Consider the following 26,834-nt stretch of genomic DNA (forward strand, 5'->3'; position numbering starts at 1 on the left):
ACACAATGAGCAGCGAACAAAACAAGTGTCCAGACGACGTTAAACATTAATACTTACATAAATCTACACGGAGGGATTTATCATCGAGCGAAGCAAACGATTTAGTGAGGAAATAATAGAGAGCCATCCTCTGCACCCACGCGGAGAGGAAACAGCTTCGAAGCGAGGTCAGTGCAACAAAAAGAACTCGTTGGTTTTTTGGTAAACCAAAAGCTTGGAGAAGGACAAAGTCGATTAAGCAGCTTTCCATCTGAAGCTGATTTCAATGGATGGCTACATTGACACTGTTTCGTATATGAAACTAATGTGTATAATACAATGTTTGAATTTGCATTGCCCTTTAGGCATGGTAGACATGCGACTCTAGTTTTTTAGTATGTTTTACATATAGACTAGTTACTATCCACTTTCAAATGACAGTACCTATTTGACAATGTACCTATTTGACATAAAATTCTCTTCGTGAGAATTATATCATACTCATCTACTCGCCGGTGCATGATAGTGACTGTAGTAGATGATTTCAGAAGGACATTGTTGTTCATCTCGGTTTTAAGTCATTGTCAATGCCAATGTATTTTACCGTCAGGCAGGCCAGTGGGATAAGCTCAATAAATACAAAGGCTTCTCCATTTAATGCAATTTATAAAAATACAAATGATCACAAATATAGAATTGACGTGACCTTGAGTGAGGATTGGCAGGCGGTAGGCGGCACGCTAACCCAATTCACGGTGCGTGCCCGCACGTGCCTGCGACGGATTACGATGCGGCTAATGACGCTCACACATCTGGTCAAGCGGCCCTTGTTTCATCTCTATTTAATACACGATTATAACTCTCTATTTAATACACTTTTGAAGGTGGTAGAACCCTTTGTGGTTCGACTCCGGCGGCACCACCGCCACACCTATTTCTACCTAATAACAGCAGTGTTAGGCGCAGCTGTGTTCCGGTTTGAAGGGTGTGGTAAGGGAGATAGACTTTTCCGAGGCGTTCCAGCTTAGTCCTCAGGGGTAGCGGCGCATCTGTGGCCGACCTCAGGTAGGAATATCTAATCCTATCTGGGGTTGATTTCAGATGTCCATGGGCGGCAGTAGTCACTTACCATCAGGTGGACTGCATGCTCGTCTGCTACTCTCATATTATAAAAAAAAAAAAAAAAAAAACTCGAAGACGTAATAAAACCGGTATTACCTATTAGACAATCGTGTACCAAAACAATCAAGGAATTTTATCGTGGTCGTTTCGACCAACGGTAAAATATGAATTTGTACGATTTTTTTCACTTGGTATTCTGGATCCTAAAACAACATCTTAACTGATTTCTACTGATTTAATCCCTGCAAGTCAAAAAAGAACACGATCATCACATCATCAAACATTAGAACCCGGAAAGCACTTAACCCTCAAAAAGGACCAATTTGTAAAAACGAAGTTCGTTTACTGACGACCCAATACTTCCTCTTTCGGTACACCAGTTTACCTTTGTCGTCAGCACACATCCTCAGTGTGTTATTATAATAATGTGATTTCCAAGACATCCGTCCGTCTTTCCATAATGTAAGCAAGTTGAACTATGTACATAAAAGCATTATTATCAATTCATAAGGGGCAAATATTTTTAACAGTTACTGCTTTTTGCTGGAATAATGTACTTCATTACAACAACTCTATATAATTATTATTTTATTATAATTTATTTCCTTTAAAACGTTTACATATTCCCATGCAGAGTCCGAAACGCAGGGAAGTCTTTATTACGACTCGTCACGGTGCTCTTATGTTCGCTGAAGCATTGTACGACTAAACGTTGTTGTTCAGTAATAAGCGGTTAGAATAGTATTATAGATCAAATCACTTTAAATAAAAATATTTGCAATGCAAACTGAACGAGCATGATTGAAGCACGGCAACGGCAACCCAAGCTTCATTAACCTGACAGAAAGTAGAGTGCTCTACAAAACTTTCCAACTGAGCAAGGCGATGCCGATTCGTACCAGTTTAATTCAGTGCACAATGCTTTGACGGAAAGTGAGTTCGTGATCTATGATTGACTACGGCATTCCCACCGTTCTGCATCAGCCGCACCATTCATGCACGATTCCGATTCATGTTACCCAGTGGAGTAAATGCCAAAGCCATTACAATTTTGTGTCGCTTAAATTACCATTGCAGATCCGTGAACGGGCGTTGACCTGGATTCGTGCGGCGGACCTCGACTGAGCACTAGCGAACACTGCAAGTAGCCCCAGGGTTTAGCAATCACATCACAACGTGGTTCTGCGTGCGAACAGAATAAGATGAGGGGACTTGAAGACTTCCTGACGTGTGAACAATGCCTCATTACAGCGCAGTGTTACCAATAACTAAACTGAGGAAGTCGATATCTATTCGCACGGCACAATAGGTGAGCGACATCCGAAGCTCATTACTGGCGCTCGTTTCCGTTGGCGATTTAACACGCGACCGCCGTCTCATTAAGCTGGACTTTTCAACAAACGCCAAGCGCCCACTGTGTAATACATTACATATAATTGCGATCGGTTATGCATATTTAATAATTCGCAATTGCCTTTAATAAATGTCTAACCAGCAATATCGCTGGAAATATGATAGCGGATGGTTCAGCGTGAACTTCATCTAGATACACATTCTACTTCTATTTCGTTTCCTTTTACAATCGTCATTTTATATAAAATGAAAATAAATATAGAAAACTAATTACGTCACGGCTAAAGAGGTAACATTTAGAAGAAGGCATTTTTAAAGCTTTAGGCACATCTTAACTTTGTGATATTGTTCGAGTACTATCGTCAAAAATCGTAAACATTGGCCGACCTTGGCGGGCGTTTGTTTACAGATCCTCGACGATTTGGCAAATGAACTCGCATCCGTAGTTTACTTTATAATATGATGACGGCATTGTTTGACTACCATTTTGATAGTTTATTGACTGTCATAAAATCCTACAATAGGGTGTACTCTTTCCGTTCGCAAATGTTTTTTTTTCAGCTGTAATAATTGATCGACGCTAAGATTTACAAGATTAAAAATATCCGAATACTTTACATATTTCACGTAATAATGATTGCTTTTTAAGATATGTAAATGGCATGCTTCGTCTTTCATGTAGACTACAAGAATGTGCACATTACACGTTAAAAATAAAGAAAAAGCAGCGCTTTGATACACCTACGCGGCTACGTCTGTCGTATCTTTATCTATATTACTCTGAATGGTTACTTATTGCACGGTAACTAATCTTCGTAAAACAATGTTCTGTTTGAAATGCCTCTTTCAGAGAACCTTTAGCCATTATCTTGTCTTAATCGTATTTTCTCTTCGTACACCTACACGGACGACTCGGAGATTCTCGGACATATTTTATTGCAGGAACATTGAATAAAATGTCAATAAAGAAAAACAAACAGAACGTGAGGACGCATCCATGCACGTGTCGGTGATCCGTGAGCAATGGGCAGGACATAAAGTGTGCAAACACGATTTGTTTTGTGCAAACATTGTGGTTATCTCGGGTGTTCACTGTCGGGTTTTATCTATGCACCACCTACGCCGCACCAGCCGCGCGTAGAGGCACAAGAGACGTGCGTGCTCCGTGTGGCAAACATTTGCCGAGTCAATATTTGTCACAAGCCCCCGCTATTGCAAGAGGCCGCCCTGAGAAGACTTTATACAACACGTATAGGGAATATTCTTCGTGTTGTTTTTTTGTCGTGCAGTTGAGTGTAAGCCAATTGGCCTTTTCTTATTTTTAAAATTACTTCTATCCTACATACCAATTTTTTTCGACGCAGATTTATACTCCATCTTTTATTCTATTTATTTTATTTTCAAATGTGTTGCAACTTTGTCTCGTATCCTTATAAATGATTAAACCGACAACCTTCATAGAAATGAGCGGTCGGTTAACGTAAAATTAATTCCAGGCTGAGATATCCCGAGAAAGATCCCGACTGAGTAAAGCGATGGTCGCTGTTTTAATGAATATATTTTTACAGGGCACCAGTACATCGTACGGCGGAAAACGCATAATGACTTCCGTTGAATGGACGACGAAAAACATCGAAAATAAATCAACGTTGAGATTCTAACTGACTTGATAGCACGTTGATCGGGCAAAGAGATACATTTATAATTCAACAGCGAAAGTGATCCTTTGTCGGCAAAATTCCTACACCCTTTTACTCATCTGATGCTTAAACATAAGGATGAATCTATAGTTTAACAACATATTAACAACTAAAACGCTAGAAAAATAACCTAGAAGCGTCAATCCCTAGAAGTTGATAGATATCACACAATATTGCATATTATCATTGAATTACGAACGACCGTACGCAAACAGCGCGTGCCAAGATAAATCTTTACAGTAAAAACCATGTGGCAGCTGGCAGTAAGAGGAGCTGAAAAAGCAAATCCCTTGGCGGATGTGGAGACGCGTTCGGCATAGCGCGAGACCAGCGTCCACCGGCGATTCTAATTCCGATATATCCTGCGAATTTCCTGCTCGCAGCGGACACGCCGTACCTACTGAGGTAATGCAGAAGATTGACCAAACGAATAATTCAATTGAGACTGCGTTGTTTGATTCGTCGAAAGATCAATCGCTATCGAGGTTTGAACATGCGAACACAACTTTCATTTTTGTGGATTTCAATTGTCTTATTCCATCCATTCCATTTGATCCTTTGAAAACTTGTTCCCCATGATGATACATTCTGATTTTTATATTTTAAGTGAATCTAAAGCCAGAATGTATTTTTGCTACAATATCATTAGGATCTAATCGAACCCACGAGAAATGCTCGCAAGTAAATACAACTGGTTAAATAGTTGCTTATAGAACATTTATCTTCTGTCCAAAATATCAACTACCTTTCTATCTCACATATCATATAGATTTGCTAAAATGCATTCACCTGGGCTGAATCTGTTATCGGATTTACATCCAACTGAATATATGAGTTCAGAACCTATATGGCATTGATATTAAAAGCGAGAAGTCAGTGGTACTACATACGCAATAAAATTGTTTGATAAGTTCAAAGTCAAACTTTAATTGCCTGTAGAAAGCTTTCATTGCACCCGCAATTATACACGACACACTGATTTATTAAGTGCAAAAGTAAATAAATGCTGTTGATTTGATTTTTTCGCAAAATATTTAAAGTGATAATTAATCAAAGTGACTCATTATCATAAATAAAAACCATTAAATATATGAGCATAAATCTGGAAAGTGCTACTTGTGTAAAGTGGGCAATGTCGGTTCTCGGCACCACCGTCACAATTAATTATTTATACCTTCACACAATGTAATCTAGCCGTATGAGTTGCAAATATAGGTATGCCGTCTAATAACAAAAACAAACTGATTTATGTTGCCAACAATACACGAGCCAGTGTTTACTCGCGCCGCACGCAACATAAACAATTATACGGCTGTCCAGTATCTATCACACCGGTCATGAGGGGCATTCATCAATAGTGATCAACCGCAACAACACCATCACCTCATGCAAGAGGCGAATGAAAAAAATGTTGTTCGAATATATTTCACGCAGATTTCCTACTCCATGTGCATACATGACAGGTTCAGGTCAGCTTTTAAAAAATATACTTTTGAACCGATCGGAAGATCCCTTAACAGTCAGGGCGTATTGATTTGAAGCTACGATGACTACGTTCATCACAATTTGCTAGTTACGAAACATCTGTATTCTGTATCAACAATTACCAACGCTCAAAGCTAGTCAGTAACCAGCCCGCGCGGACTATTTGGACGCGTCCGCTGAATGTGCAAGTTAACACCTATTGTTTCCGCTGCTGCGTACGCTCTCATCATTCCCTGCACCACAACACGCCTATAATAACGTTCAGAGCTTCTAGGAACGATTGCGATTGTTCACTTCTCAGGACGGCATCTTTGGCAACCGCTAGAACCTGGAATCTCCTTGACGGTTCCGGGAAAAACATTATGAAGTTTACAATTGCAACAAATTTGAGGAAAATTTAAAAGCGAAACATAAAGATAATCATAGGTTAGTTGGTGATGTACCACTTAATTTACTTGCTTGAGTAATAGCTTACTGGAATCGAAGCGTAACTGGCAATTTCGAGACGACGGATATAATAACAATACGTTCAAAAGAATATGAGCATGAATTGTGTGGTCGGTCACAGTCCAGGACCTCGTCATGGGAATGTGGCGCTTCAGATTATAATTCTCAGCGAAGACATATGTGGGGGCCACGGTATTTGATTCCGTAGGTAGAATGTAGACGCACTCGTGGGAAGTATAATGAATAAGGTAGTAGCTTTAACGCCTGGGTAAGATTCATATTCATATACATTTTAAAAATAATTACATCTTTAAACACTACAGGAAAATAGCGTACAAATATATATAAATTTAATGTTATCACGTGGAGAAGCCCTATAAAATTGTTACATAACGTTTTCTACCCACGCAACGAATGATCAATGGCATTGACAGCTAAACAAAAACAGGAATAATCGCTGCGAACATAACTGTAGCAGACGTCTTAATCATCAAAGAAAAAGTAACACTGGCAGCTACACGAGTTTCATACGAGAACATCCTCCGATCGTGTTATGTGCAAATGATAAAATGTTTAAGTCGAGGTGATCAATAATAACAGACCAATAGCGATTATTGCCATTCGCTACGTCATTTGTACGTTACGAGCTATATTTATAAGCATATTTGAGTATCGGCGATATTGGACGGCAAATAATCGTGTTTATATCGTCAATAAAGAATCGTGACCGGCGATCGACCGGTCGATCAAAGACAAAACGCAGCGGGCGACGAATGACGACGATGTCCCCACATTTAATTGGACGTCGGCCTTTAAAGGCGGATTTTCTCTTAAGTGTCCGCGCATCACGAATCCGACCTGTCGCCGTGTCGTAGGAAAGGATGTTGGGGTAAGGGGCGCAGGAGGCGGCTACACGATATCCCTTTTACGCGGACCAATTAACGGACACCGACGGACCGGATGTGCGTACACATATGCATTAGCACCTCCGTCCTTCTTTAATCTTTTTATGCCCGTACAAATTTGTCTTGGGAAAATTTACACAAGCCTCGGCAAAATTCGTTCAAGCGACTTTAAAGCCAGTTTGTGGTCAGTAATAAATTTAAATAAAACTCGAATTTATTACTGAACTTTTTATTAGCGTCGGTCAGTCAAAGTCTCACAGCCGGCCATGTGACTAAACACATTAAAATGAATTCAACAAATGATATTCGGAATCTATATGCAGACTTGTGTCTATTTGGTTTATTCATACGTCTTCGTCCACTCCACTTGTAGTCGGTCGACCGTCCTTGGCTTTATAGATGTGTGTTCATCTATGGAAGGCAGGACATTAGAGCTCATTGAGAATCCGTGCATAAGTGCACTTGTATTCCGCGTGCGTCGCGTTGCGTCCGACCATAGGACGCGTCTTAATGGTCGACCCATTACGGATCAAGGAGAACTATATTTTGAGACGCAAAAACAATACAAGTACCTACAAAATGTGTATAAAGATTACGGTTGAGATTATGTCACTGCTGAGTACTCATACAATTTATTGAAGCGTTTTAGTAAACAAACTTTATAAATGAGAATGTATTTATAGATGTGATTGCGCAATTCCTACATCAATTATAGCAGCAATTGTACCTCTTGTATACGATGAAATGTCACAACAGTTAAGTCCCCATATATTGCAGTCTCACATTTGTGGTTGTCTCTAATTTTCGCTCAAGAGCCACTCACAGAAACGTCCTATATCGTAGATTGCTACATAACGTGAAGAGGCATTCATCAATTCTATATACGTCTTCACATATAAACCTATTTTCTTCCTATTCACACAGAGTAACACATATTGTCTGATTTATATTTTATTGAATACATAACTGTCGTTTATTGTTTAATGGTATAATAGCAGAAAAAGTATCGAACAAAATAGTGTTCTGCTGTATAAACGAATTTTTACTTCTAACCTGCATGCGATTGTCTATAGGTGTGCAGAAAATAACTAGATACCAGGTAAAATTACTAGGTACCTATTTGAAATGTGCAATGCCTCTTATGCTCGTTTCCTACTTGCATAATACGTAATAGACGTTTTATAGTATATATCTAACAAACAACGAGTAATGTATGAACGTAAAATAGTCGATAGAAAATTGTTACGATGGAATTGAATTCAAATCAATATAAGAAAACAAATTTTACAGACAATAGGAAAGCAAAATAGTAAAGTATTTTATTATCATATAAAATACTATTTTATTTACTATCATATAGTGTCATATCATAGACTTGGATTTTTCTCGCTCATATAGTGTAACAAATAACTGTGTAAGAAATTCACAAAACTCTATTTAAAACATGTAGAATAAATTTAACAAAAATTACCAAATTTACCAAAATGATTAGTCTGATTATAGCTCCAGCACCATAACCTAATTGCCAAATGGTAAAAATATATTTTTATAGATAAGGGGTGTGTTATGAATTTTAACTAACAGCTCCTTTATCTTACGAAGTAGTTGTCGGTTACATACATTTAATGAGCTAATTCTGTGAAAAGCCACTTAGAATAAACTTTTTATTTTGATTTTTGAACTGTATTGATTTTTTTTAACGTCTTTCTTCATGGGAATTCAGCAATTTTCTTAGTTCACAATTAAAAAATCTATTGCAAGAAATTACTGGTGGCTATTTTTAGAACCCCTTAGAGAAGCCGGAAGTGTGAGCCCGTGCCACCAATTACGGAACAGTATGGCGGACGCACGTTGCTTCCGGTTTCGCTCCGGCGGATTCCACCCCACGGTAAGGGCGGTTCCGGAAGGGACAAACTTTAATAAGCTTAAAAAGTCAACCGAACCTTTGTTCCGGCTTAACTTCCGCCCTGTTGTTCCCTAAGATTCAACTACAACAAAACGATTATACGATGCAAATATATTTTTATGATGACCAGTAAAAATTTACATAACTCATCAATATAACGATAAAAAAGCACCTCCTTTTAACTACTGCCCGTTTGTTCCGTTTTAACAGACTTTAAAAAAGAAACGTTCTGTTTCCCCTGTCGGATTCATTTTAATGCGTTTTTCATTCTTTAACAAAAGTAATACCTAAGAAGGAAGATTCTAGCATAATACATACATATTATGATACCAATTTTGTATGCATGTATAGATAATGGGTTTATTCATTCGTCCCAATTTTTCCTACTTATTTCTAAATTACAACGAAGCATATACAAACAATGGTCCCTAAAATATCTCAAATGAAAATTTCGCTGAGATCTTTGCGCAACATTAACCCGTAGCGGATTCACGAGAGTTTATTGTACCTAAACAAATAATTAGTTTGCGATGACGCAGAACACAAAAGCGGCCGACATTAGAGTACCTACAAAGCCAAATAAATACCTTCAAGAGGGCGCGTATGATGGTGCGCGCGCGCAGCCCGAGCGCGCCCATTACCGGCCGATCGTATAAACTCCGAACATTATTTATCGCTTCCTCCCAGTGTTTTTCACTCGGCAACAATGCTCCACTCGCTGTTAATGCCTTTACGACGTGTCGACGTGTAATTCGCTTTAACGAGTACGTGGATTCAGCGGAAGGCAGCGACTATGGATTATCATCATAATGCAAGGGAGCTTCGCCGCCGAGATGCCTTACAGAGTTGCTAAAGTCTAACAGTGCATTGCATAAGCTCTCCCATTGTGCTCACTCATCTCCAGGCAGCGCACGACGCCATCTTTTTGTTCCAACTCAGACAAATTAGTTCCGTTTCGAATTACTTACTTAGTTGCTGCCATGTTGCTTACGAACGCATTCAACGCTAATACGGACGTGCGAAGTAATGTTTCAAGATTCTTGGTATGAGATGCCACTTGCTACGTAATTATCCCTTGATATAAGTGATAAATTCTTATATTTCTCTACATTCATATTGCGCGCAGAACATTAGAAAACATGTGGAATTACACTGTAAAAAGCTCCTACTGCTAGCAGTTAGGTATCTTTTTATGTATAGTCATACAGTTTTAGTGTCAAGTGTAATAAATAGTTATCAAAATTAATATTTATTATCACATTTTGTAACTCTATATGTCGCACTGGCTTTTAGGTTTTTCTTGCAACTGATGGAACATACTCGATCGATCTATTTTAGGACAGACTAATAGAGAACGAACGAATATCTGGGTCATAAAATTGGAACAACCTTGAAACATCCCCGCTGGATTTTCGCTCAGATCATTAATCCCTTTAAGCCAATAAATGCATAAAATATCTAAACTAGACAATCTGAAATATAGTAACGTGATATAACATGAAAACCATGTATGATTCAGGCTCACGATGTAAATCTGTCGCATCGATTAGAGAGAAATTGTCAGAGGCGCGAACTCGCTCCACCACATGATAACACGGTTTATCTGCGTACCATTACGGAAGTGACAACCCGTAATGTGCGCTTGTACTAATTTCCGATTTCCTAGTTACAAATTTCTGGTTATACAGTATGATAGTGCTAAACAAAGCCCGCACCGAGGCTACGTGCGTCATGATAACATAAATGTATTGTCTTTCTCGTGTTATAGGTTTTCCAATATTTCACTGATAATGAGGGAGTATTTCAAGTAAAATAAAAAACATTCAGCTATATACTTCGCTCACCAGGTGTGCCGATTATCGCAATTTTAAGACTCAGCAAGAAATACGTCGACTGGTCATCTAAATTTTTTGATTCGACAGTAATCAATGCGGGCATGTATCGGAAATGCAAGACAAAGGAGTTCCAATAAAAAAATGTTTTATTTCGTATGAAGAAACTCTTAACGAAGTCGAAATGCAATTAGTTGGTTGTAAGAGTCAATCGAAACAGCGGGGTTCCGCCCGTCAGGTCGCCGGAGCCTCGTGAGAAACGCTCTCACAAGTTCTTTTACCCGAGCATTCGCTAAAAGAGGCCGCGTACAATCATACATACATAACATTATACTGCATATGCCGTACACATTTATATTTTATGCACTTACATCCATTGAAGCTCGAAAGAGCTATAGAATGGAGCAATATTTCTAACCCACACGGCGTACCACGCATGCGAAAGTGCATAGGAGTTTCCATTCGTATTGATTGAGAGATGAACAAACTAGAAACTACGAGTGAATGTTTTCAAAGATTGTAAAAACTTGATTAAAGACCAAACCAATACAAAATCATTCTTATGACTAAAAATGTTTATGTTATCTTTACGTTAAATTTATTTTGCATAACAACATAACAAGAGGTATAAATACTTTAGTACGCTAAATCTGTTGCTAATATTGTAGCGAAAATCTTGAGTTGCTCTGCAAAACTAAAATTAAATCAAAATTAGTGGCGAACACCCGTGGGAACCGCCAACAAAGGAATTGGCGGAGGGCAAAGAGATCATCGCGTTAAAATCACCACAAGAAAGTGCTTTAGTGCATTTTTCACAAACAATAGATTGTAACTGTTCAGAAAAATCATTCTTAGTCACCTCAGAGACAATTGTGGGAACAGAGGAGAAGACAATGGTTTTCAGAAAAGTTAATTAATGACGGTTAATAACGCTCTATGAGTTTTTAAAGTACCTTTTATAGAAAATTCATAGTATATTATGATTTAACAATCAACACACGCAATCTAAGGAATGGTTTTTTCCTCCAATGTAGCAGGTATGGGATAAGATGATTATTCTATGATTTCTAAAAATATGGAAATATTACAGCTAATATTATTATTTAATATAAGGTAGGATTTAGGTTCACATAAAGGTTTTAGAAAGATTTATGTTGAAACTACTTTTAAAACATATAAAGGTTATTAAGATGCAATAGACGAAATATACTGCACCGTATAGATCTTAATGTCGCAGACGCGCAATCAAGGCAAAGGAAATCGATGTGTGTTTGAAATTATAGCAGCGGATATAGTGGGCACAACTACCATCGTAAAATAAATGATCCCATGACCAACAAGTACCAATTAAAACCGTAACTACTACATATCCTCACAATATTAAAAGCACAGTATAAGGATCTTTAATTTGTAATGTGTTACAAGTGTTGAAACTTACGTACAGGTGTTACTGACCATTCTCTTAAATAATCCCAATTGACGTAATTACTGTTACTTTACTTTACGAAATTTTACGGTGACACATGATTAAGCCTTCAATACTCAAAATTAATAGGTAGAGTAAATTCGAACACGAAATTAAACAGCAATTTATCAGTTGAGTGGAAGCACTGGAAACTGACAGGCTAATGAAAGAATTATGTCATCGCGTTTATCAGTTATTTGAGCTGAATGTTGAAAACAACTCTGAATATTGCTACAATCTATATAAACTGTTAACTTATGAAAACAATAAGTGTGGTCTCTCTATGATGTACATTAAAACAAGCATTATGTATTAAGCTACTAGGGAAGAATAAATAATAGTTACTTGCTACCAAGAATTTAGACAACAGTTCTTAGCCCGCCAATACCTAAGGTACGTTGACAACAACCGTTATTTTAAAATTTACATAAAAAGAACACATAAAAGTGTTTGCACTTTAGCTTACCAACGATGGCGTTGTTTCACAGGCGGTCAATTGCCTCAAATTGAGTTAAAATGGAGCGAAAATTACTTTTACCGTGTGAATCGAGCATAATGAATACCGTATTCGCAGCTGCAGTCAACGAGGGCCAAGTAGAATAGAAAGAAAGATACAAAGAAAAAGCTTATTGTCAAGTAATGCGGCGTGCAATTTGGTCTTGAATGATCGTCGTGTCCTCTACAGTACAATATTTTAGAAAAATGCTTAATAATTTTTAACCCGATTTATTGATATTAAAATGAAGAAAATGTATGTATGCCTCATGTTATCTTTACCCAGCAGTGCGAATGTGTTGTACCAGCATTCACTTTGACAAGTAAACATAACACAGGCAAAAGTATGTAATACAAACAATATTAGGTACTAGCTGACCCGGCAAACTTTGTACCGCCTCAAAATCTATTTATCAAATATATTTCATATAAAATATAGCCTATGTTACTCGTGGATAATGTAGCTTTCGAATGGTGAAAGAATTTTTAAAATCGGTCCGGTAGTTATGAGCCTATTCATTACAACCAAACAAACAAACAAAGTTTCCTCTTTATAATATTAGTGTAGATATAAATACACTAACGCCGAACTAACAATCAAAAGGTACAACTTGGTATCGAAGAAACGCAATTTCAGAAGTTTTCTTTGAAGTGTTTCAGCAATAACAGTGTATACTGTTCAAACATTTCGCAGCTGTAAGGAAAGAGCACAAATGAGAGGAGGGTATAATGGCCGGGCAAGAAATGAGGGCGTGTCGATTTAATTTCCGTCGGACACTGCGGCCCCAGGACGGCCGATAGACTGTAACGCAATATCGCGAGATGAATGCTCTGTGGAAATGAGAAAAGCTTTAAGAAAAACTACTATCTGGGAATTAATACGGCTGCGAGTTGAGGCCGTCTTGGTAGCTTTAGCAGTATAAGAAAATATATTGTTACTGACGTTTTGGAAGTGCTCTCGTAAGCTTAAATACAAATTGAAAATGTATTTCATTTCAGTACAAAGATATTGTAACCCTATAAATTAATTTGAAAATTCTGCCTGTGCCATCAAATAAAGTGCCACATTCGTAACTCGCAATTATTTTGCCCAATTGTCGAAAAGGTTACTTCATATGTTGTTATTTACAATTTGCCGAACATTCGTTTTACAGGATGTACCTACCAAATAAAAAATACACAAAAATTATACGTTTTCGCAAGTTGTGGTAACAACGTCAGCGTTAATTGCTAAAATCACGCGTAAGTAATGTGTTGTGCGTGCTATTGCGTGTGTTTCCTGCCTACTGGTCTTTTTCAAGTGTATTAAGTTTCATTAAGCAACCAGTTATTCTTGAAGTTGCAAAAAGTCCAAAACTTTATTTTCGTCGCCGAGACACTGGCCGGCTATTAATTAACTTAGGTATAATTTATGGTAGAAGATCTCGATATAAGACGACCTACACCTAAAGTGAAAATTTTTAAGAAAAAAAAAACTATTCTGGACTGAATTTTTTTAGTCAACCCATTTGCTATATACTTTTTGACATATTTAATTTGATTTAAGCAGCTCGGTGAAGGTCTTCTTATATCGGGATCTTTGACCATTATACTCGATTTTCGAGCGAAGAAGACGAGAAAATCGTATGATATTTTTCATGAAATTAGAGCAAAATACTGGCGTTCAGAACGTTCGCATGGATTCTTGTTTAACATACCGGTCTGAAGCTAGTAAGTTTCGAAGCCCGGTCAAGCAAGGTCTTGCGGGTCCATGTCCATGGCACCCACAACTCACAGCATGAGTTATTAATGTAATGAAGGGTAAGGATAGTAAGTAGTCACCTTGAATCCGACTTCAAAGCGAAACTTTCACTGAAGACTAATTGTAACTTTTCTAATTAACCCCTAAAGGGTTAACCAGAACGCGACAGCGCGTGACGGTGGTGGTACAAACCGCGAAGTTTTAAATACGTTACTTTAAGATATACAAGTATACCTTCATACTTCATACATAAGGTATAATAAACGAGAATGATATATTATTCAACTGTTGAAGGTCATTGGCTGTATTTTTTAAATTTATTACGGAAACAGGAAATGTTTAATGTTATAAGATTTTTTTGGAAACACTGTGAGAATTTTGAGAGTTGTTTTGTTTTTATTATTGTTGGCTATGACTAATAAGATTTAGAGGTGGTACAAGTCTAGTTCGTTAGAGTCCGGTGACACCACCACCACATTTACTTATAATAGAGGTGTAAAGATAGGTACATACTATGTTCTGGTTAAAGGGGTGTAGTGTATCTATGTCTGTAACAGGACAAGAGCCACATGTAACATAGTTCACAGATTTAAGCTAAAGGCATAAGGTTTTGCTTAGAAAACGATGAATGGATCGTACAAAAATTACATACACATCTACATGACCGGCTTCTGATACATGATATATTTCTCTAGATCCATCATCCCTTTGTAAATAATGTCCATCCTAATCTCCGACTCAACAATAAAAGGTTTACCATTAAGTTGACAGTAATTATTGCACAATAATGGTAGAGATTACCCACTTTCCGCCACTCAACCCAACCGGCCAGCTATTAATGTATTCGATAACACTCGAGCGCGCCTTCATAATGATTAATCGCTCATCTATATGCGAGCCGATTTACCGATACCGATCGTTATCAGCCTCTGCTGAATGGCGTCGAATACCTTCACGAATCACCTGTTATGAATAAGGATTTCTGTTACATTCAGTACTTATACTCTTAGTGGGAATTCAGTGTGTAGTCCGCCTAATGATAAGTGATTGCGGTAGACCATGGACACCTGTCAACAAACCCAATCAGGAGAAGAGTCCTACTCGAGGTCGCAGATGGTATTCGTTAAGACTAAATTAGAACGGTTTCAAACAAGAGCTGAAGAATACAACATTGTTGCTGTTATGGAGAATGAGTCGAGGTAGTGGTTACACTTGAACGGGTAACCACAACGTTGTAAGTTCTAACTATCTTCTCCCAACCTCCACACTACAGTCAAATAGTATAGATTATGTTAAAGAAATTCTATGAATGGACAAAATGTAAAATTCATTTTCGAATCTATGTATACATAATGAGCAATACTGCCGATAAAATATTTCATTCAAAAGATATTAAAACAAATCGTTTATGATAATTTCTAATCATATGCGGCTGGTTATAAAATGTACTTTAACCTAACATCGTGGCGGATATAACGTTAGTACAAAAACACGCACATAAAGGGCTCAAGGTACTAAAAGTGACTTATAATCGTAAAAACCCTATAGAGAAGCAGGAACTAATCGCAAACCGAGATGAGATTCCATATGTCGAAGTGTAAATTTCTTGCAACTCCGCGCCATAATAACGATGGTCGGTAAAAAGCTATCATTGTAGTTAACGTAATACAGTAATACCGTAGTAATGGAATGAGATGGAGCGTTCGAGTGAGGCGTGTCAATTTAATATCCGCCGGTGGCCCGCCATGATGAATGGCAGTTTTATTAACCCCATAGCCGGACGTGCGTCGAGTTTACGATTTAACGCGAGGTAGCTGCTTAATTTACTAAGAAAGCTGACGTGAGATCGAATTTCTTTCGTTTACTTGAAAAAATTGACGTTTTTTTTCTTGGTCTGCCGTTTCGAAATTTGATCGATCAATAAAATTCTGTCGGTCGAACGGTCAAAGGTTGTTGCTCGGGCGATTGACATGTAAGAAAAAGTAATGTATGTCTATGTAGAATTTATTCTATGTATGTATTTAAATACATTTGAATATGTGATACGTACGACGGCTACGTACGACTTTACTTTCTGAAGCGATAAGGGTTGGGTTCGTGTTACCTGTGAGTGTGATTAAAACATTAATGTCAGTAAAGTGTTTTCTTTCTCGACATATCTAAAGTGGTGCGGCAAATGAACCGTCCGTTGGCGATACGTATCTCTGGCAAACAATAGGGGCGCCATCAATTTCAACGTGACACCGTCGGCTTGCGACGCTCATTGTGAAAAACTGCGAGGTCCAGGTAGAACTCCGTTAGCGCCAAGTGTCCATTGTACACGGCGCCTAGTTAAGTGTCGCTTTATCGTCACTGTGCCTCTTCGTTTATCGTATTATTATACGATCTTCCACACCACGCTCTACTATTGCTTTTTGATTTTTACACAGAAAATCTTATTACTTTAAATATTTTCGAGATGAAAAGTACATTATGTTACCTTCTGTAAAGTCCTTCATGGTTTCATGGTAGCCCCGTCTAAATCGATTTTGAAGTTTTCAAATTTTCTTATGATTAGAAAATGGTATTTATTTCATGATTATGTACTCCATGCGAATATATAAGATTTACATATTTATTTATATCATTTTGTAATATAGTGTGACCAGCCGCCAACTTACAAATATTGGTACCATTCTAACGTCGATATTTCATAAAGTAGGAAACAATTATAGAAATCAACTTTATTTGTATAGGTCTGTAGGCACTTCAGCTTGTTCATGGCGGATTTCCCTCCGCGCTAGAGAAGATCGATCAACTTCTGAGGGTGAAAATGACGAGCTTGCTGGGCTCAAATAAGAGAAACGGCGCAAGCGCTAATGCTTTGAGCTAGAGTCTCTGTGCCGGTAGTTTCAGCGGTCGGACTCTACACGACACTTTGCGTTCCACTATATCAACGGGTAAAACTGGCATAGTTCATCAATTATTTAGTTTCTTAGGTTTATTATAATACCTTTTTACATCAAATTTGTCAGTTGTTTTATGAAGTAATTACAAACTTTGTACTACTATCTCATAAGTTGACTTTGCAAATCAAAGTTACATTTCAAATGAGTGGTATTAAGCAACAATAGCATAATTACCGGAGCATTTGTGAAAGTCCTACCTACTGACACCTACAATAATCACCCATATAAAACGTGCCCGATATCGAAGAAGACTTGATGGCGTACTATATGTACCATATTTGAAACTACGTAGGCACCCCACCTACAACACAACCCACTGTCGTATTTTTTGTTCAATGGACCTAGCCTACGTGTCACCCAACTAGGCGTAGAACAGTCTAGCCTTCATATCCATAGTGAGAAAAATTCGCTTTTAATTACTTACCTTATACGTCAACCGTCTGTCGATGGCTTTCCCGAGGGGCTGATTTCTAGCGCAACGACCTCACACTGCGATCGTACACCGTCAGCGGGAGCAGGAGGTTAAATATCCAGAGAACTTGCAGTTATCGGGAGGAAACAACTAAAACACAAGTACGCGCGACTTCAAAATTCGAAACGTCAAAATTGGAAACGGGGACATGCGCTCGCGTGGCGGAGCGGTGCTCGTCGCGACTGAGCGTGAGCGGCGAGGCACGCGCCGGTGGGGGCTTCATTCACAAATCGAGTGGCGGGGAGCGGCGCGCGGGGCCCGCCGGCTCATTCATGCGACCACCGAGGCGTGATGACCTGCACTCCGCCACCCCGGCGTCCCCGGCCCGCCACGTCCACCGCACCTACCCAGCTCCACGTAAATCGCGACCCGGCTGCTGTCATTGCACCGGTTTTGTGGAAATGCAACTCACGATTTGGAGAATTTCATTGCGCAGACGATACCACGACGATGCTGTTTTGCAACCGGTCGTGCGACATGCCTGACACGAATGTACGAATGCACAATCGGCGAAAGTCGGGTGAAATTCGAGAGTTGTATTGTATTGACAATATCGAGGATAATATGTAAAATTTGCATGGCGCCTTTGCCTCTAAATTACCGGTTTTCAGAAAAATATTAAGTAGGTGATGCAGATAAACTTTAATTTAATATTAAAATAATATGTCGCAATCTATAATGGGTCCAAGTCTATTTAGAATAAGTAAACGACAACAATTGTAACAACAATTAGTAATTAATAGTTGCTTGTGAGCAAACTGTCTATTTTGGCGCACAAAATTGCAACGTTCTGACTCACTCTAGAAGCTAAATTTTAGAGTGAGGAAAATTCAAAATACTTATATTTTGGCATCGGCGGCTCCTACTGTTTTTATCCATCTATTTTAGGATTCTACTTTCGTCTTTGGTTCGGAGAAATTTTGCATATTGGATACTACCGAATCTATTGGAAACTGAAACGAACAAGAACAAAGTGCGTGTGCAACAAATCATGTCATGCCTGACAAACCCAGGGTACCGTTGCATTGTCCGCAGTCACGCAATGGTTTGGAACAAGAAAATTGCAGGCGGTGAAAGGAAAGCAGTAGGCACAGAACAGTGGTTTATGTAACAGACCGACAAACATGCACCCAGCGTTGCTTCACGTCGCTCCTTTGTTTCTCTAAGGCGACTACGCAAATATAGGAAGCGATGATCTCAATTTCGGTAGGGTTTATTAATATTCATAAGGTTTTACTATCCGCCGACCACGTTAGTACGGTGCTATTTGTTGAATTTCACTAACAAACGAAAGGTCAAATATCGTGAATGTGTTTATTTCTTGAGCTTGTTCCTTTAAATTTAATACAGACAAAATAAAATAAAACTGGTTCATAAAACTTTGAAATGAGTAAGATAAATACACAAAAAATATTCCTACGATTGACGTTTAAAATAGCAATAGCGGACAAAGGCAATCTTGAAGCGCAGAACAAAACGTCTAAAAAGCTCGAGTGCGATGCAAAAGGCCAAGAGGCCATCCGAACAGCAATAGCTATATCATTGACATACCCCGATGGATGGACGTAACATACTTACCTACTCTCGAAAAAAGATACACGAGAAGTAAAACGTTTTATTAAAAAATCTTTGATATAGTAAGGAAAATTTATTTTCGCTCAGTGATACCTAAATCATGAATTGAAATACAAACATCCTGAATTCGAAACATTTACTTGCAGCAATCGGATTTCCATAAGTGTTTCTTGCCATATAATCGAGCTATCTGGCACAACACTTCGGTAAGTGGTATCATAATTTAGATACAGGCCCACGCGTTTAAGGTAGTGGAGCGATTTTCGGTCAGTTCGCAGCAGTTTTTGTAAAACGATCGGCCGCAACTCAAGTACTGGTAAGTGGCAATAAAACGGTGTGTTAAGTAATAAAAGCGGTTATCAATTTGCGAGGTACCGGCTCGGGAGCCTGCGCGGGCGCACAATTAAGCGCGCGTGGGCGAAGATTGCACTTTCTTGAACTTTAAGAAACGATTGGCTTTATCGACACGAAAAAATATATGGCGACGACAATTCGACTTGCTTCATTTGGACCACGTATTTCTTAAGTGACCCACACCCAGCTTTTATTCTTATTTGTTTGAAAAGAGCCAATTTAATTTAAAGTTCAATTTAAAGTGTCAGGCTTAACAGAGAATTTCACTTAACATTTTCTGAGACGATCAAAAGTTCAGAAATAACTCATTAAGTATATTTTTTACAAACTACGCTTCGTTCTCAGCATTAGGGATGGTCTTTAAGATATTTAATATTTCATTAGAGATTCTAAAATACTCTGACACGACGAGTAAAATTCATCTTTAAGCTGCACCCTACAAAGACATAAACAGACACCAAGCATGTAATATTAAATTATGGACTTCTAGATAATTCCGTTGTTCATTAAATTAAAAATATTTTATTTTATTTGCACGTACACACAAAATATGTGATCACACTAGTTTTTTTGGCTGATTATGGAAGTTTTGTTAAGTCGCGAAATGCGGTGCAATATTGTTCCGAACAAATTGTGTAAGCCGACGACCGCAAGTTGCAACCGCAGTGCGGCGATCCGCAGCTCCACGGGGTTAAACGAAGGTACAGTACGAGATAAACGTTCGGAGAAATCACTTATTCCTACTGATGGATGGAAACGAAACGTTGGAATCAAACCTTCAAACGATTATGACGTTGACATTGACGTAGTAACTTACGTACACATGATATAGTAACAAGTTTATAATGTGTGAATTCAATATTTATTACAATTACTAGCTGACCCGGCAAACGTTGTGTTTCCATATAAATAAAAAAAATTAAGGGTATTATAACTTAGGGGTATGAAAAATAGATAGTAGCCGATTCTCAAACCTACTGAATATACATATAAAATTTGGTGAAAATCGCTAAAGCCGTTTCGGAGGAGTACGGTAACTAACATTGTGACACGAGAATTTTATATTACAACTAGCTGACCCGGCAAACGTTTTGTTGCCATATAAATAAAAAATGTTATTCAATTCAAAATGTTATTCGATTCCTAGTAAGTGGTCACTTCTCATGTAGCCAACTCTATATCGATTAGGTTCTACTTAAAGCAGGTCACAAATACATCACAAATTATTTGCAATCTAGTAACATGCGATGAACTTTGTCTAAGGCGCTTGAAAAATCTCGCCTCGAAAATCGTTAATCCTGAGGATGTTGATAAGGGCAATGGTACAAAATTATTAAAATCGTGTATTGTCATTGGTTTTTGATAGTTCTTTAAAGTTTTGAATTAAATTGAACGTTCAAAGTGGATAGAAATCGGATTCAAAGATTCCGTTACTGTTACGTACATACATACATACAACCCAAGCTATAAAAGCGTGTTAATATTAATGACTACGATGGTACGATGGTCGATGGTATAAGTTAGCCGGCATCCACGCCCTTCCACCGGAACGCCAGAACTACTTCACGCTAGAAGTAGGTGTGGCGGGGCTTCCTCCCCTGTCGATCCATCTTTTAAACTTAATATAAAGCTTTTTAAAATGTTAAAATTCTATACCGTAACTCTTTTCTCACTTCACCACAATAGTAGAGTTGAACGTTTTAATCATTTATCTTTTATTGTGATGGTAAGTAACACATATCTGTTTTATAGTAATATACAACATACTTCAAACACCTATAGTAACATGAATGCTACCTCTTACTGCTGCAAAAAGCCAGAAAAAGAAGTAAAACGAGCGCTGCTCCTATCACAATCATTCCATTGTACCTACTGCCTCCAAAAATGCCGTATAATATGAATATATCGCAATAAATTACTTGCGACCAAGTAATATAGAGATTAACTAACAGTTACGTTCGCGCCGTTTACAGTATACCTATCAGGGAGTTGAGGGATACGCTTCCTGTTGTCAATTAATGCAATAAACGGACTGACACCGCGGTTACAGTTATAGTGGTTATGGACCACAACCTTACCGGGGTGAGGAAACGTTACTAAAGGGAGCAAAAAGTTCGAAACAAGTTCTTTCGATTTTACTGAACAGGCGACTACTGGGAACTCTGCAATGGAATTCCGATTCACAGATGCATCTTGGCAATAGTTGCACTAAGTAATAAAAAGGTGAATAAAAATATCTACATCAGGTAAGTGGTCATCATTCTTAATGTAGCTAATTAAGCGCTGCTCCTGACGCTCTACAGGTTAGTAGTAGGTTCATGTTTACACATCTGACACATTTAAATTACATTATTTTTATCAAGCTTATTTAATTAACTCACGTATTGGTGTGTTAAAGTTACCACGTAATTTGCAGAATTACCGTTTTTCACGACTGGAATACACATTTAGCGGTGTATTTAGATAATATATTTGAATTTAGTGAGTTTACCCATCTTGTAGCTGTGAAAGCATTCATTTTATAAGGCATCTTTACTAAATTATCTAATATCGTAATAACTCAAGAACTTATCGTTACATATTTGGAACAAAAAGCATATCATTTATGAAGGAAGGAAATTTTAATTTCGATGTGTCTTGGCAAAGCCCCCACAGTAATTCCTGCTTCGTGCTTGGCAATTCGAATGAACAAATTGTCTTGAGGATAATAAAATTACATGTCGTTCGAAGCTTCATATTTTTTGCAAAAGCGTAAACGAAAATTTTCCTGTAGAAGTTTAGGGCCAATAAAGATTTTCAACAAGTTAAAATAATGAAGAAATAACACTAAATACCATATACGAGTAAACTATCAGGACTTACTTAGTTAAACTTAACTAAATGTTTTAATTTGATTTTCTTGATTTTGTTTTTTTTTTATTTTATAAATAATGTTTTTTCGTGTGATGTATACTTGAACAAAGAATATTTAACTACTGTAGTATATTTAATTAGGTACTATTTGCAATGTTTTTTCGTCAGTTGTTGAAATGATTATAATATGATAAATAACAGTAGTAAAAAGTTATAAGTAAACCATACATATATACATTGAATCATGAAACAGAAGCTGCCTTAATTAAATTGAACCAAAGCCGCTCCAACCGAAAGTCCCGCCAAGTATAAAGGCGAAACGAATTGAAACACGACTCAAAAATATTTCAAGATATAAAATAATTTTGTGGATATTTTTGTTTGTGTTGTAATTTTGACAGTTATTTGTAAGACGATATTTAATAAAAAAATATGGTTCCCAATTTCTACAAATTGGTTTGACATTTTTGATTTGAACATCAAGACAAAGTCACTATGGTCAGTTAAGGTATTGAGTATATATTATCTAAAGCTATATTAATAATGGTTTACCCTTATTATTTTTAACAGGAAAACTCTATATTTCGTACATAAAAGAATTAATTTCTCTTTTTATTAAATAATAAAGTTCTAAATTAAATGTAATATAAGAACACTGACCTGCATGACATATGGCTAAGTAGTCCTTCGGTGTTACCGGCGCGGTTATATTCCATATCACATCGAATACTCTTCCTACGAGCGTCCAACTAAGTGTTCCCTTCGAAGTACTTTGTTCACTATACAAGTCTTCTTTCTCGTTTACTTCACTATTCAGACTTTCTTTATCATTTATGGCACTATCTGCAGTATCATCAGATGTGTTGGCACTAGGTTCTATGGCATCGGGTGCTTCCTCACTGTCCTTCGTCACTGTTTCGACTTTATCATTGTTCTCGTCACAATCATTATCGTCATTATCAGTTTGTTCACGACTGGCACACGCAACGTCATGTTCCTCTGACATGACTCTTCACCGAACCGTTTTCATTTTCGTATTTAACTGTTTAGACAACAACAGAAAATAAGCGGTAAAATTTGTTTAAATAGCCTTTTTAATTCGGTAAGTAAACGTGTTTACTCGCCGTACGTGAGCGATTAAGTGTATCTAATTGAAGCCTGAAATAGAACTGCTACCGTCAGAGAGGGCAGTGGTAGTGTGTGTGGGGGTTGCTACTTATGGAAGAGACTGACAGAGCCGAGGGCTGAAGCAGGGGGAGGGTGCCGGCGACGTCGCGACGCCAGCCCGGCCGGCGCCCGCCGACCTACTGACGCCTAATACTGGCTATTCACTTATGCACAAGTGCACAATTTTACCATGTTTGATGTATGGAGAATTGGAGACATAATTTATGGTAAATTAACAACAATTTTTGTTGCCATAAATAATAAAAATAATAAACTTAACCCTTGTATGCTGATTTGCTATCTTGTAATTTACAGCTGAAACCTATGTGCTACCATATAATTTACACTTGAAATACTACAAAAAAATTCTTCAATTATTTGGCACTAGTGTAATTTCAAATAATAATGTGTACAATTGTATCTAAAAAAATAAAGATTTACATCAAAACAAAAATTTAAAAACTAACAAATAAATAATAAAAACGCACATACATAGGTATATCCCACAATATTATGGGAACTTTTAAATTTCTAAACATTTTAGATTTTACACTCAATTCAAACTCAATTCAATGGGAAAAAATATGTATAAAGCTCATTTTTATATCCAGTAATAACAAAGTAGGACAGCCTTCCTTCAAATGATTACTGTTTAGTCTAATAATAGAAAACTGGTTGGGTGTTCAATGCCATAAGTGGATGAGATATTTATAATATGGTAGCTACATAAGCTGTACACTTTGATCATGTATAATGATAATATCAGTGCTTGAATGGCAATCCTTACTAAGTGATGTGGCGTTAGCTTTATGGAAGACAATTATGTTAATACATTATACATATTTATGTTTTTGTAAATATTTCAAGTTGAAATCACTCTCCTCTAAATTTACTCAATTTCACCTACTAATTAATGCCTGTCAAGCATTGATATGATGGTTAGGTTTGTTGAAAAATTTTACCATGAGCGAGGTACCAAATTGTACCCAATTTAAGAATATTTAAGAATAAGCCCAGACAACTTAAACATATCTTATAGTGTCAATTTACCATGAATCTGTAATAAAATCTAGGAAACTTCTAATACCTGAAATGTATGCTATGAAATGCAGAAATGTGTGTATAAAATTATAACATAATTCTGTCTTTACCATATTTTACTGGTAACCAAATAAATTAAAAACTGAATGATTTTTTACATTGTCTTATAGTCCAATCTGCACAATGTTTAGAAATAAAATATATTAAACTAAGTAATACTATAAGAATTTATATAAATGTGACAAATTGCAACGATAAGCAGACAGATTCATGGTAATGGACATTGTAGAAACCATACAAATGTTGCTTTATTTATAGTTTAGCGTCAACTAATATACTAACATGTGCATCAAGTAAAAGAACATTTAATGACATATACAACCATATAAATGTGCAAGAAAAAAAGCCTAGATTTCTCAATGTTTAACATATTTTAATTTAATATTTTCATAGGTATCATCACTGAGAACAATTCATTCATATTACCATATAGCTGATACATGCAAATTTTATTTTTATAAGCCATTGAACCATACAACCAAATGTAGGTATATACAAATTTGGCATATGGCACTAATTTATAAAAAACATTGCAACAAATATTTCGAAAAATGGATTCTTATATAAGTTTGGAAATTTCATTGATCAAGAAATATCAAAAGGTCCAGTAAAATCTAGTTATGACTGCACATTATTTTTTTTACAATCATATTTTTATTTGTAGTGTACATTCTAGTATTTTTTTTAATGCCATAAAATGTAATTGAAACAATAGACAGTGAAATTGAATATGATGAGATAATCTACGATATAGTGCGATAGCTAAAAAAATACAAAAAATAATATGTAATAGAACAATAACACTTCTTTACTGTGCAAAGATAACGAATATTTAAGAAATGCGGTTTGCGGACAGCATTGATCGTAAGTTCCTACAAATTTTACCACTTATTAGTTGAAATCTTAAGTATCTCAAGTCAAAATCAATATTTTTCTTACGAAAAATAGGAAATTATTTCCGCCAATTGCCACAAATACGTTTCTAATTTTAATTATACGGGGGTTGTAATACTACATGATTTTATAATAATTACGTACACTCTCCTGCACATAACTCGACGCTTTATCACTATTACCACTATTTTATGTCATTTTATTTTATTTTATTCAAAATTTCAAATAAATAATCTTCTACTTCTCTACGTCCCACTGCAGTACTATCGTTCTCGATATCATTGAGCGAACCGGATGAGCTAAATGCCACCAATAGGAAAGCTTTGAGATTATTATAAAACACTCTGATTGGCTGTATGGTACATCTAAGACATATTTTTACTGCAGAAAAAATAATACCGACATGACATGACATTTTGTTCTCGTTTAGAAATTTATTTTATACGAAAAATTATGTTCTACACATCCGCAGAACATAAGTTTTACCTTGAAAGTACGTAAGTACAATGGATTTTATGCATTTTGTTGAAAGAAGTGAGTATGCTTTATAAATAAATAATCGTAATGAAAAAAAAAAATATCAAGATATCAAAAAAAAGATTTTAATAATAAATTTCATTTAACGTTTACTAAAAACCTCCTAACATGAAAGATATTATTTTACATTAATTTCATAACAAAATGACGATTCAATGTAAAATAAAATTCGCACATCAGTTGCATAAAACCATCCATCCATCCATCCATCCATCAGCCTTATGAGGTCCACTGCTGGACATAGGCCTCCCATAAAACCATAAACGACTATTATTATTAATCTGTACTTGACAAATTTAGATGTCAAAGTCAAAAACAAACGTCAAACAACAAAATTACGTCAATCAATGTGTTAAACTGAATTGAACGTTTTTACCGTTCCGATTTGTTCAATGTTGATACTTTTCATAGTTATGAGTTTATAAGATTTGCTGCGATTGCTTGCTTTACAGATCGCGTCTTTCTACATATTTAAAAAATTAACGATCGTTCTTTTAAAATGA

At 36.8% G+C, this 26,834-nt stretch overlaps 1 protein-coding gene across 3 annotated transcripts in view; it reads right to left on the bottom strand.

Annotated features, from left to right (window-relative positions):
- Positions 1-26,090, bottom strand: part of Hecw (Hecw ubiquitin protein ligase) — a 124,965-nt gene extending 98,875 nt beyond the window's left edge. For 2 of the 3 annotated variants that reach the window (XM_073087775.1, XM_073087773.1), the window contains exons 1-2: positions 25,939-26,090; positions 23,293-23,674 (exon numbers count right to left, since the gene is read on the bottom strand). In XM_073087775.1, the coding sequence (XP_072943876.1) occupies positions 23,293-23,638 (346 nt within the window). In that variant the 5' untranslated portion in view covers positions 23,639-23,674; positions 25,939-26,090. Of the gene's footprint in view, positions 1-17,802; positions 18,056-23,292; positions 23,675-25,938 lie in introns of those variants that run through there. The other variant, XM_073087776.1, reaches the window with a different exon arrangement.
- Positions 26,091-26,834: the final 744 nt, after the last annotated feature.

Source organism: Epargyreus clarus, unplaced genomic scaffold (genome assembly GCF_041222505.1).
Source record: "Epargyreus clarus isolate Ecla_fem2 unplaced genomic scaffold, WU_Ecla_fem_2.2 ptg000026l, whole genome shotgun sequence".
NCBI classification, from domain to species: Eukaryota; Metazoa; Arthropoda; class Insecta; order Lepidoptera; family Hesperiidae; genus Epargyreus; species Epargyreus clarus.